A 13,074-nucleotide genomic window follows, 5' to 3' on the forward strand; every position below is an offset into this window, starting at 1 on the left:
TTTTTTTTACATAATAATTAAGAAAATATTATTTAATAATATTGTCAGATTTTTTTTAAAAAAAATTAAAATATTTAAAAGTATTAAAAAAATGATGTGAAAAAGTATCTATTTTTTTTATAAAATTTTTTAATACTTTTAAATATTTAAAAAAAAATCACAATATTATTAAATAATATTTTCTTAATTACTATATATATATATATATATATATATATATATAAATGTAATGGGATGCTTAACGGGATCCCAGCAGGATTCCTGGCAATCACGAAAAGAACCACAGCACAATTAATTGCATAATTATATCATCAATGGATCACATGCATGATTAAGTACACACTGACATAAGCCTTAGCCGTCTCCCGACTCTCCCCTCCCACTAAAAATTTAAGGGCCCTAAATTTGATTTTCGTCATAGAAAGATCTCTCGACTTCCTCTTTCTTTTCTTTCTCCCCTTTCTTCCATCAATTTATGTTGTCTATCAAGGTAGTTTTTTTTACTTGATTTTATTTTACTTCTTTCAAAGCTGAAAAAAATAAATTTACAACTTTTCAACAACTCCAAAAAAATACGCCCAGCACAAGCAGATCACTCCCGAGCTAAAAATTATTTAGAGAAAAGTGGTGATTTTGTAAAAATTACCGCAAGTAATCCTCACACGCCACCTTTACCTATAGCTCTTATAACCACATGCGCCAGATTACTGGACTCGCTACCACTAGATTTTTCAAATCTAACATTTGTGATTGAAAATAGATAAGCGTATTGCCTTCACGCACCACCACATGAGATTTCGAAAGTCTACTAGAGTTAGTCCAAACTATAGTCAATTCTTTTTCGCATCTATCTTACTGCTTTCTTTTTTAATTTTATTATTGTTAATTAAAATAAAAAAAATAGTTCGTCTCTTGAACTTTTATTTGTAGAGGTTGAGTTTTCTCTTTTTTATGAAGGGTGATGTTGGGCTGTTTCTTGAAAATTTGTTTGTAGAGAGTATCGACAATAGTGAAGACTAAACCAGTCACAAAAAGAAATAGTGTACTAGTAGAGCTCTAAATGCATTATTTTAGTTTATGATGTCATGTTTGATACAAGAACATTTCAGAATGTATCATCTCATGGATGTAAGTTTTTTGATGAATGAATTATGACAATTTCTCTTAAAAAAAAAACTACACAATGACACAAGTAGAGAGAGAGAGAGAGAGGGAGAGAGAGAGAGAGAGAGAGAGAGAGAGCTAGTTACGTTATCCCATCTTGTCCTCCAAAGCTTTGACATTTCTATAGAGAGAAAACACTATAAACGAAAAGTAGCCCAAAAAATTAAAAAAAAAATAAAATGAATGGAATGACGAAGACTGCCACCATATACAATATGATATGTATTAATATAGACCCCACTATAAAACGACCAGACGATTAAATAATCTTGCCACTAATACATTGGGAAAGATTATGCAAAATTTGCATCGATCACTTGGCCGAGTATCTAGTCAGAATTCGTGACACACACTTTCCATTAGATCACCACGAAACCAAGAAATAGTCCCTCTGTAATATATATATATATATATATATATATATATATGGCCATTATACCTCAACAACTATATAAACTACCCTAGTCATAATAATTAATGTTATTTAGAAAACGACTTGCGTGACACTTTTATCCCTTTCTTTATTTAATTTTTTTTTTTTAAATGATTTTGTCCTAGTCCACGATTTACTGCAACCAGGATTTGAAAATATATAAAGTTAACCATCAATTAATTTGAGAGTGTATAAACAAACATACACTACGTTGTGCAATTAGTGGTAATTAGATCGTATTGCAATGACCGTGCATGCATGCCGATCATTACTTCGACCCAAAAAAAATATATTGTTAACTACATGATCCACATGCATGCATACTCTTATTTTAAAATTGTGTCTGTGCAGTTTATGCCATGTTTGATTGTTAAATTCATCGGAGTTCAATTTAATTCAATTTAATTTTAAGTTAAATCTAACATTTAAATACCTAATTCTCAAATTACTAAACTCATTCCAACTCAAAACATATTTACACGTGATATCCACAATTTTTTTCAATTTAACACTTCTTTACATGTAAGACCTATAATCTTTTTCAATTTTTCATAAATATATTTAAACTCATATTAACATCCAAAGACATTTAAACTCATCTTAGGTGAACTCCACAAAACTCATTCTACTATCTCAACTCATTTTTATTCATAAAAAATTCAGTTCAGCTCAACATCCAAACACAACCAGCTTAGTGTCATCATCTCCCTCTATATATATAAGAATACAGTCAAAACAAATAAAAAAATATAATAAATTAAGATTATATTTGGGTAGTGAAGTTTTCAGGTATTCTGTAAATAATAATAAAATTATAATACAAAATTAATGATGGAATATTAAATACTAAGACAAAATAAGCAAAAAAAAAAGAAATAATAATAATGTATTCTGAAAATACCCTCAATATCCAAACTATAATTAACCTGGTCTACGTACTTACCTGTAAAATTGAATCTTAAAAAGTACGTCGGAGTACTACGTACGTACCTACGAAAAAGAACATCCTCTAATATACATTAGAAATACGCACAAACTCTGGTGAATCACAGAGTCTGCCCGCCCGCTTCAACTTCAAAACCACAGCCACGGCTACAGAGTAAAGGAAAATAATTTACACATAATATTTTTTATAATTATATTTTAAATGACAAATATTTTTATAAAATATCTTATAAAAATAATATTATTTTATAAAAATATCTTTATTTATAATATTATTGTATGATTACTCAATAGCAAATATCCAAAGATCATCACTTGTGGGAATATTAGTATTGGACTCTCAAATAAGTCAAATTGTTAAAATTTGATGATTTTAATTTTAAAATTTTGATATTGGATTCACCAAATGTTCGAACGTCAAATTTTTAGCTACAATATATTTCTTTTCATCTTCAATTTAAAGACTTACTATTTACACTTTATAATTATTATTTTATTTATTTAAATTATTATTTTCTAATTTTAAGCCACAATATATTTAAGTTGAAAAATAATAATTTAAGTATTAAATTAAATTATTAATTAATATATAATTAGTGTAATTGTAAAATATGAAAAAAATAAATTAAAAAAATTATTATTAATAAAATAATATTATATTATTATTTTAATAAATCTAATATAAAATTATGGGTAGAGAAATTTTAAATTTATAAAAAATATATATATTTTATTAAATTTTAAAAATAAAAATATGAATTCAATACTATCACCGTACGTAGTCTTCGTGGCCTCTCGTCTCTGACCGTTCGAACGTGAGTTGCTGGAAAAGACAAGGGAATTATTGAATTAATGATGAGCTGTAATATGATTTCCATAGACGGACTCGCTCAAAATGTGGACCACGTGACATACACAGACTTCAAGGTCTTCCCACTTATTATTTGCATTACAATTTACAGCTCGATTATTTAGTGTTCCCTAATTTCCTCCTTTAACAAAACAAACATTTCAAGAGTTTTATATTTATATTTTTCAAGAAAAATATAACTAAATGTAGCTAAAAGTATATTTCAAGAAATATAAAAAAATTAAATTATATATATATATATATTTTTCAATCGAATGAATGTAAGTAAAAGCATATATGATCATCAAATTATTATATGTTAATGAGAAAACTGAATGAGTTAAAAGTGCTCCATACTTTTCATTAATATTTCAATACTAAGATCCGATCCGGATACATAATTTAGATGAGATAAGATAAGATATTTTAAATAATAGTGAGATTTTTTGAGTTAAAATGAGATGAAATAGTTTATAAAAAATATATATTTAGATAGTGAGATAAGATGAAATAGTTTTGACTTTTTAAAATTTGAAAAATGTGTAGGTCTAACGGTATTTATAGAGTATCCAAATCCTAGAGATTTTACATTGTTCACATACTTTTCACGTCTAGTTATACTGTTAATTTATTGTTTGAACTGTTCACTGTTTATTTAAGTTAATGTTTTTAAAATTTAAAGATGAATGACTGCGTTTAGATATTGAGTTGAGTTGAATTCTTTATGAATAATAGTGACTTGAGTAGTGGAGAGAGTTATGTGAAGCTCATCTAAACTGAATTAAAAGTGTATTTAGATGTTAAGATGAATTTATTATTTTTTATAGAAAATTGAAAAAGATTATGGATCTCACGTATAAAGATGTTTTAAGTTAAAAAAAGTTGTTGGTCCTACATGTAAGAAGATTTTGAGTTGAAATGAGTTTAGTAATTTAAGAATTAGGTATTTAAATATTAGATTCGACTTAAAATTAAATTAAACTCAATTGACTTAACTAAATTTAAGAATCAAACATAACCTTATGTTTAGATAAACAAAACTCTAAAACCGTATAGCCCAATGAGATACTTTGGTCATCAAAACCGGGCCTAAATTTATAAACATAAGGTTAGTTGCAATATCAAAAGCACAATATTCACCCGACATCACTTATGTGGCATGTCATGTAGATATTTGAGAACGGAAAAAAGAAAGGACAGGTGGGTTTCCCGGTAAAGCACGTCCGTATATAACAATCAGTGGACCTCCGGAAGTCGCCCTCTCTCTCTCTCTCTCTCGCTCCCAATCCTCCATTGACCGACTGTATCTGAGTTGTGAAATGGAGGTTCAAACACAAGCTGTTTCAAGCTTTGAGCTCCAGTCAAAGACTCCAGTCTCTTCTTACTCTGTCGACAAAATGAACCCGTCCTCCACAGAGTTCGCTTCCCACGAAGACTTCCCGACCTCCAGCACGCCCGAATCATCCCCCACGGGCACTCCGAATACCGACGCTTTGGACTCTCACGAGGCCGTTAATGAACCGCCATGGGTAAATGGTGGTCAAAGAGGCGAAGGCCATGGAGCAACGGCTTTTACTTCCGAAGATAGCGACGGGTCGCTGGAGACTGACGTGGAATCCACGCTGCTGGAGGGCTCCACCGGGAATGAGCCGGGCTCACTGGGAAGCGCGGCGGTGAAGATGCAGAAGGTCTACCGGAGCTATCGCACGCGGCGTAGGTTAGCGGACTCCGCGGTTGTAGCCGAAGAGCTCTGGTGGGTGGAAGTTATCTCCGAGCTAATTCTTCTTTGTTTCTATTTACTTATTAATTTGTTGAAATTAAAAGAAAAGAAAATGAGGATGCTTTTTTAGGTGGCAAGCGTTAGACTATGCTAGACTGAACCACAGTACGATTTCTTTCTTCAATTTCTGGAAGCCCGAGAGCTTGGCTTCGAAGTGGAGTCGTATTACCTTGAATGCATCTAAGGTTATAATCCCTTACTTTTCTTCATTTTTTAATATTTAGTTTGGTTCTTATATTTTTCTTTGGGGTCAGAAAAGAACAAGCTGTAATAGTTACCGTATGGATGCTTGTCGTGATTTGGAAAATAGACGATTTGGGTGAAGTGAGTTAAGATCATGCAAATTTGGATCTTTTTTGGGCAGGTAGGAAAAGGTTTGTCCGAAGATGCCAAGGCACAAAAATTGGCCTTTCAGCATTGGATTGAAGCTGTAATTACCTTCTTCTTTTAGCCCTTCTTGCTTATGATTTTGATCAAAATGAACCATTTATCTAATAGATTGATTTTCCGTTGTGTTGTAAATTTGTAATTCTGATATATCTGTGTATCTTACTTTTCTCAATATTACTAAAATTTTTAGATTGATCCACGGCATCGCTATGGTCATAGCTTGCATTTGTACTACGAAGAGTGGTGCAACGCGGATGCCGGTCAGCCATTTTTCTACTGGTAAGAAAAGTTTCGCTCCCAGAATATAGTAAGCTATACAAGAAGTTATTTGTCCGAGTTTATGGTATTGGTCCTGTTGGGAATTTAATACTTCAAAATTTTAAATGGGTTATTATCCAAAACTAATATAATTCATCTGTGAGAAATGTTTGAGCCCTGTGAGTTGAATTTGTTTCAGAATTGTGTAAAACAACCAACTTTTGATGAACATCATCAATATCTCCTTATGCTTGTTCTGGGTTTATTGTAATAATACAAGGTCCATTTGGCCAGAATATTTATGTTTCACAAGGAGTTCTTTGTACTATTACATTAAACTGGAAAAAAACCCTGGTTATCGGTTAGCCAGACCGTGTGGTTTTTTTATTGTACTCGTGTGACATGTGCATCAATTGCCATATATTTAGGGCTGATTTCTCTGAACGATGGCTCAACATTAACATTACATTCCACACCCATTCTGTTGATGCCGGGTACTGATCTGTTTCTTAGGTGGAGTTTCATTCAATCAGAATATTATGGTAATAAAGGATTTCCATGTTATGTATGCTGCAAATGATCTGGAAGACCACATTCCCTCAGATTTTTTTTTTCGTTACACGATAATATGAGAAAACAATGTTGAGGGAAAACAAGAACAAGATGTATGAATCAGAGTTATTTTTTGCTTCTTGCTGATACAGTTTTCATATGGCAAGAAGTATGTCTCTTGCAATGTGTTGTGCTAAGTTTTGTTACAACTACTTTCTGCAGGTTGGATGTAGGCGACGGCAAGGATCTAGATCTCAAACAATGCCCAAGATCAAAGCTGCGTCAACAGTGCATCAAGTATCTTGGACCTGTATGCCCTTGCAAAAATCAAACTGAAACCTGTTATCAACTGAAATTGAGTATTATTGCAATGCAATTTGTTGCATAATGAAATACAATTTTTTAAGGATCTTGGACTTTTTGCCAACCTGACGTTCTAATTTTCTTTGCATCCCTTCTCTTTTGTATTTCCTGGAATTAGCAAGAGAGGAAGAATTACGAATATGTAGTAGTTGAAGGGAAAGTAATTCACAAACAAACTGGAGATGTCCTTGATACAATGGACGGGTCAGACAGGACTAAGTGGATATTTGTTATGAGCACCTCCAAGAAACTCTATGCTGGTCGGGTAAGAGACTAAGAAAAGCTGAAGATCAATTTCTTTCTGAAGAGTTTCTATTGTTTCCAGAACAACTAATATATTTTTCATTCCTCACAGAAAAAGAAGGGAGAGTTCCACCATTCTAGTTTCTTGGCTGGAGGAACTACATTAGCTGCTGGAAGGCTAGTGGCAGAGCAGGGAATTCTGAAGGTATCATTGCGAAAGATTTATACATGGAAAAGCTTTAGGCAGTGGCATGGGGACTGATTTATCTGAACAAAAGTTTATTGTTTAAATTGGGTACCCATTTTTAGATTGTATCCATGGCTCTGTCTTCATCGATAGCATCTTTTTCTTTCTTCTCTTCTTCATTTTTTATTAATTTTAACCATTTTCGTGAAATTGATAAATTATTAATCAAATACTCTTATGCATTGTTTATTCCTGAAAGGCCAAGTAATTCATGAATACTACATAGTAGATGCCATCTTTTTTCACCCTACACTGCATTTTTTTGTTAGTTTCTATTTTCCGGCAAATACCTCTGATGATGAAAAATTGAAATTCTAGTATATCATGCTTATCTCCCAACGAATCATTTTTTATTATAATTTTTCAGTCCATCTCTGCATATAGTGGACATTACCGGCCGACAGATGACAAGCTTGACGGTTTTTTATCTTTACTAAAGGAAAACGGTGTGAACCTTAATGAAGTGCAGGTAATTTCTGTCTGACCTCATTGTCTCATAATTTTGCGATATTGAAAACTTGATGGTTACCTGGCAAAGCAGAATTCAGATAGTGGAAAAAAAAATTTAGGCTAAAATGTGGAAAGGTGATTGGTTAAGGCTCTCACAGAATGCACTAGATTTTGTTCTAGCCAGGAGTTGTTTCTTGTCAAACATTCTGGCCATATATGTCCTTGAAATTCTTGTTACTTGGGCAGAAAAATGGATTTTATCTGTCCTCCTAACCTCATTTGTCTTTTGTCTGTTTCAATTCAATGTTAAAATTGACATCTCATGCAATTGCCTGACAATATGTTTTGCATCCATTTCTTTAGATATATAAGGCAAACGAAGATTCTGATAGTTATGATGACATCAAACTGGGAGGTGGGGCTGCACATGAAGGTTTGACAAACTCGAAAACCATCGACGTGGAAATTCCAGAGAAAGAGAAGGAAACCCCATCCTTAGAATCAACTGAAATTCCTCAAACTGAAACTCAAAGCAATTACAAAAGGACTTTATCTGGCGGTCTTCAGAGCCCAAGAGCTGAGGTGCCAAAGACCGCAATATTGCAACGAATTAGTTCCAAGAAGGCAGCAAAATCATACCAATTAGGGAATCAGCTCTCACTCAAGTGGTCAACTGGAGCTGGACCAAGAATTGGTTGTGTTGCTGACTACCCTGTAGAACTGAGAGTACAGGCCTTGGAGTTTGTCAATCTATCTCCAAGATTTCCACCCACACCGTCATCCTTCAGGCGAATGGCTGGTCTTGCATCACCAAATGCATCACCTTCAACTCAACCCGCATCAGATCTCAGTAATGGCGATGGGACCTCTGGCGATTGAATCCAAATATCACCACGTTTAGTGTACATATTTCGTATCTGATCTGTTCTGCATGTCACCTCAAACCCTCTTGGAATGGTCAAAGCATTATCTTGTTTACATCTAATCAAGGTTCCATAGTTTCAACACTCTCGCTGTTTTGCCCACCATATTGAAAATTTCAAAATGTCAACAATGCGAGGCAACTATTTTCACAGTAGAACCTGTTTGTATCCTGTTGTCCATCTTTTATATTTTAGAGTTTGCTTTGCATGGAATGGAAATAAAATTGTACGATATATTGGAGCAATATATTCAAGGTTTTCCCTCTTGGCTCTAAAGCTTACCCCATCACGCGAATTACTCTCTGCATCATAGCGGCTCAATAAGGTGATCAAAGGACATTGCAGAAAGCTCCTGAAACCGGTACAAGGAGTCGGAACCAAATGATTTTTTTTCAATATATATATATATATATGTTTTCTTTCACGATCTCTCTCTCTCTCTCTCTCTCTCTCTCTCTCTCTCTATATATATATATATATATGTATGTAAAATACTTTAGACATAAATGGATTAGATAAAAGTAAACTCACAAACTGATGTGTCTTGATGTGATACGTCAGATTTTAAAGTTCTTTTTATTGTAAAGTAAATCTACCGGTTTTAATGAAATTATATCAGTTTCTAGATTTATTTTTGTGTAATTTTTTTGTGTATGTAACATATGTGTGTGTGTGGACGAAGAGCCAAAGATAATGACTAAAGCATCAGTTGGTCACTCCCACAAGGAGTACTAGGTATTGGTGTCTTTGATCATGTGGTTCTCTGACAAAAAACAAAGACGACTTTCGAAGTAGGAAGTCCAACTTCATTTTCCAAAAAATTTCCTTTAAATATTCTAATAAAATCTGATAAGCATCCAACCACCTATGGTATGGCCATTTTCTTCCAATCAAATTTACACGTCACACACCTACGTAAAAAGTATTGGCTGTCGTCGCTGACATTCCTCCTTGTATAATTATGCAGAAAACATCCACTTACCTCTATTTCTTTTTTAAAAACAATCCACTTACCTCTTCGATAATTAATATGGCCATTTTCTTCTTTCTTTTTTCTCTAATTAGGCATTTATCCAACCATTAAAACCCTCCTTTTCTTTTGTGAACTCATTGTGTCTCACGTACCATCCCACTTTCTCATTCTGTGCAGAACTTCCTGCAAATGAGGTTCAAAGTGGACCACGTGAAAATCAAGATCATATCAATATATGATTATTTTGAAAAACATAAGAGCACGAGTATAAATTTGATGCGTACGCAGCTTTCCCGCTAAAGCCACACATTACTACTGACTGAAACTTCTAAAAACTACAGAGTACTCCCTCTCTGATCAGTCTCAGGCGGTCCTCTTAACTTCTCTCAACGACGAGACAACCTTACACAATGGATCAGGCTTTCGCTGCAGTGAAGTTGCAGAACATGTACCGGAGTTTTCGCCACCGGCGCATGTTAGCGGACACCATCATAATGGAGCTCTGGTATACACACACGCACATACATATATGTGAAGCTTGAAGCCTCTTAATTAATTCGATTATAGCGATCTCTCTCTATTTGTTTAATTATCGAATGTTAACTGAAAAATGAGGGTACATATATGATTGTGAAGGGGGCACGCGATAGACTTTGCGAGACTGAATATCAGCACAACTTTCTTCTTCCAGTGCATCAACGAGAGAAGTTCTAACACTCGGTGGACTCGGATTGGCTTCAATGCTTCTATCGTATGTAATTAAACTTGATTCATTTATGTAGTAATTTTTGTTTTAGCTTTTGTTATTTTTCAAACACACTTGCTAGCTAGCTTGTCGCAAGATCGCAAGAAACCTGATTTTATAAGTTCATGAGTCGATCATTATGAAAATTGAACTTTGTGGATAGGTGGGCAGAGGAGTGTCTGAAAACGACGAGGCGCAAATATTGGCTTTTCAGCATTGGATTGAAGCTGTAATATATAGTTTGATCTCCTCTAACCCCTAGCTCATCTTGATAATCTATGACTTCAAGTACTATATTATTAATTATATACTCATGATCACGTACGGTGTTTTAATCGGATTGTTAGATTGATCCAAGGCATCGCTATGGGCATTACTTACGTTTGTACTACAACCGATGGTGTGCATCGAATGCTGGTCAGCCTTTTTTTTACTGGTAACCAAAATTCTGCTTAAAAGGATAGATGTACGTGAGAAAGAGTACTTTCGTGTTTATGACAATATTAATGCATGGGCGGGGATCGAGTTCTTTAATTGAGAAGATTGCTCAATCTCTATGAATTGAATTTCATGTCAGATGAATCAAAATAAACATGTCTTGTTAGTCTGGTGCAATTGCTGCTTCATTACTTTAGCTAAACATGGCATTATTAATTAATTCATCCTTACAAATATTTAATAGGTGAAAGGCAGTTGTTATATATGCTTTAGTCATAATTTACAGCTTGAAGGCCATATATATATAGGAGTATGTATCTTGAGTTTGAGAGTCTAAAGTATAAGAGATATAAACACATGCAGACTCTTAAATAAATTCTCTAGTTCTAGTAAATTTTTTTTTGCTTGAAAAGTTTATATATTAGTTTTACTGTGCAGGATGGATCTAGGAGCTGGCAAAGAGATCGATCTCCCAGAATGCTCGAGATCAATGCTTCACGAACAAAGCGTTAAGTATCTTGGACCTGTATGTGCAGCATCCATATATCATATTAATTTAGTACATTTATTTATTGAAATTGAGCCTTTTTGGATATTTTTGCAAATAAGATAAAATGAAATTGCGAAGGTCTTCTTTTAGCGTGAATTGTTTATCTGGTGGAATTAGCTAGAGAGGAACCAATACGAATATACCGTTTCTGAGGGGAAAGTTATCCATAAACAGAGTGGGCATTACCTTCATACAACTAGAGGACCACAAGGTGCCAAATGGATATTCGTTGTGAGCACCTCAGGCAGGCTCTACGTCGGAAAGGTAACATTATATATAAGAGACTACACAAGAAAAAAAAGAAGAAGCATTATTTCGATCTTTAATATTGTTAAAATCTAACAGAAAGAGAAAGGAAGGTTCCATCATTCTAGCTTCTTGGCTGGAGGAGCCACAATAGCTGCCGGAAGCCTAGTGGCAGAGCACGGAATTCTCAAGGTACAGTTCGATCGTAGGGATTCATACGTACGTGGGAAAGTTGTTGAGAGTGGCGACATATAATATTGGCCATGCAATTAATTAAGTAAAGGAGCTGGTGCATGCATAACCTGTTTTGTTTTTCTCCGGCTTCTAATCCTTGATTGCTTTGACGTTTCAGTCCATATCTGGATGCAGTGGACATTACAGGCCTACAAATGAGAGCATTGAACGCTTTTTATTCTTTCTAGGAGACCATGGAGTGAACCTTAAGGGAGTTCAGGTAACTGTTCTCTCTCACCACGTTTTCTTGCAACTCATGTTTGGTCCTGTAAAGCTCGACCAATTGGCGGACAAGGATTTTGAAAGTTTGATTAGAATTTGGGTCAAAAGTAAATCGATTAAAAGCCCTACAAATTGTCATGTCCTTGATTTCTAATCTGGTTATTTCATATGCGGCTGCTCATGCATGGACTTTTACGAGTTTTTCTTTTCTAATCACATGATTGCCCTGCTTGTGGTCTGGTCTCTCTTGTATTTTAGTCAGTTTGTCTGATGATGATCATGTTGTTTGCATTGCTTGTTGTCAGATAGACAGGGTTACCCCTGTAATTGCTTGCTAGTGCGGTTGGCACGACTTGAGCTAGGAGCCGGGAAGCATCGTTCTTCGTTTCGGTTGATGTTCAATATATATGTTGAGAAGAAATATTGCTGAGTTTCAAGCATGATGGAATCTAATATCACACAATTTAACATCAAAATGCAAATCATTGGAAGGCTTTCAAAATGTTTATCTCCAACAATTATCTTGCTTTTTGTATATATACACAAGCAGACTCGATCGTAATTAGAGGCTGTTTATTTGTGATGGTAAATAAATGAGCATGTTACCTCGAGCTACAAACAGATCAAATATACAACTTACACAAAATGGACCAGTTATTAATAGATATAAATGGCGATACCATAGATAATGATATCTCTGGTCTGTTCAAATACTCCATTATGATCAACCTTTCAGCTTCACTATTTCACGATCACTTTCCGGACAGAAAATGGGTTGCTTGCATCTTGCAGAGCTTGAATTTGAGCACACAGGCATATGGTGTGTTATCGATTAGCTGCGCATGCTTTTCCTTTGTAAAAGTAACTGATCCTGCTAATTTTAACAAAAATTTGACGAGTTCTGTAGTTATTAGTCAGTTAAAGAAAAAGACTTGGGAGTACTATAGGTTCATGAACAGTTGATCCGGACATTTGAAATATGAAAAATATTTTAGTCACAAAAAATCTCATAAAAATAAATTCATAAATTGACACGACTTGATGAGATACATTAAATTGTAAAGTTAA

The 13,074-nt window shown here is 34.1% G+C and overlaps 2 protein-coding genes across 2 annotated transcripts; both read left to right on the forward strand.

The window, feature by feature from the left end:
- The first annotated feature begins 4,521 nt into the window (after positions 1 to 4,521).
- On the forward strand, positions 4,522 to 8,845 carry LOC109021763 (IQ domain-containing protein IQM3-like). The gene is made up of 9 exons (XM_019004474.2): positions 4,522 to 5,145; positions 5,243 to 5,357; positions 5,537 to 5,602; positions 5,753 to 5,841; positions 6,595 to 6,682; positions 6,854 to 7,000; positions 7,091 to 7,183; positions 7,593 to 7,694; positions 8,039 to 8,845. The coding sequence occupies exons 1-9, from the start codon at positions 4,712 to 4,714 to the stop codon at positions 8,552 to 8,554; spliced, it is 1,650 nt and encodes a 549-aa protein (XP_018860019.2). The 5' UTR covers positions 4,522 to 4,711; the 3' UTR covers positions 8,555 to 8,845.
- Positions 8,846 to 9,981: 1,136 nt separating this feature from the next.
- LOC108995761 (IQ domain-containing protein IQM3-like) lies at positions 9,982 to 12,375 on the forward strand. Its single transcript, XM_035688251.1, has 9 exons — positions 9,982 to 10,076; positions 10,208 to 10,322; positions 10,480 to 10,545; positions 10,664 to 10,752; positions 11,193 to 11,280; positions 11,422 to 11,568; positions 11,650 to 11,742; positions 11,903 to 12,004; positions 12,312 to 12,375. Exons 1-9 carry the CDS (start codon positions 9,982 to 9,984, stop codon positions 12,342 to 12,344), a joined length of 828 nt encoding a protein of 275 aa, XP_035544144.1. The 3' UTR covers positions 12,345 to 12,375.
- Positions 12,376 to 13,074: the final 699 nt, after the last annotated feature.

Source organism: Juglans regia, chromosome 3 (genome assembly GCF_001411555.2).
Source record: "Juglans regia cultivar Chandler chromosome 3, Walnut 2.0, whole genome shotgun sequence".
Lineage (NCBI taxonomy): Eukaryota > Viridiplantae > Streptophyta > Magnoliopsida > Fagales > Juglandaceae > Juglans > Juglans regia.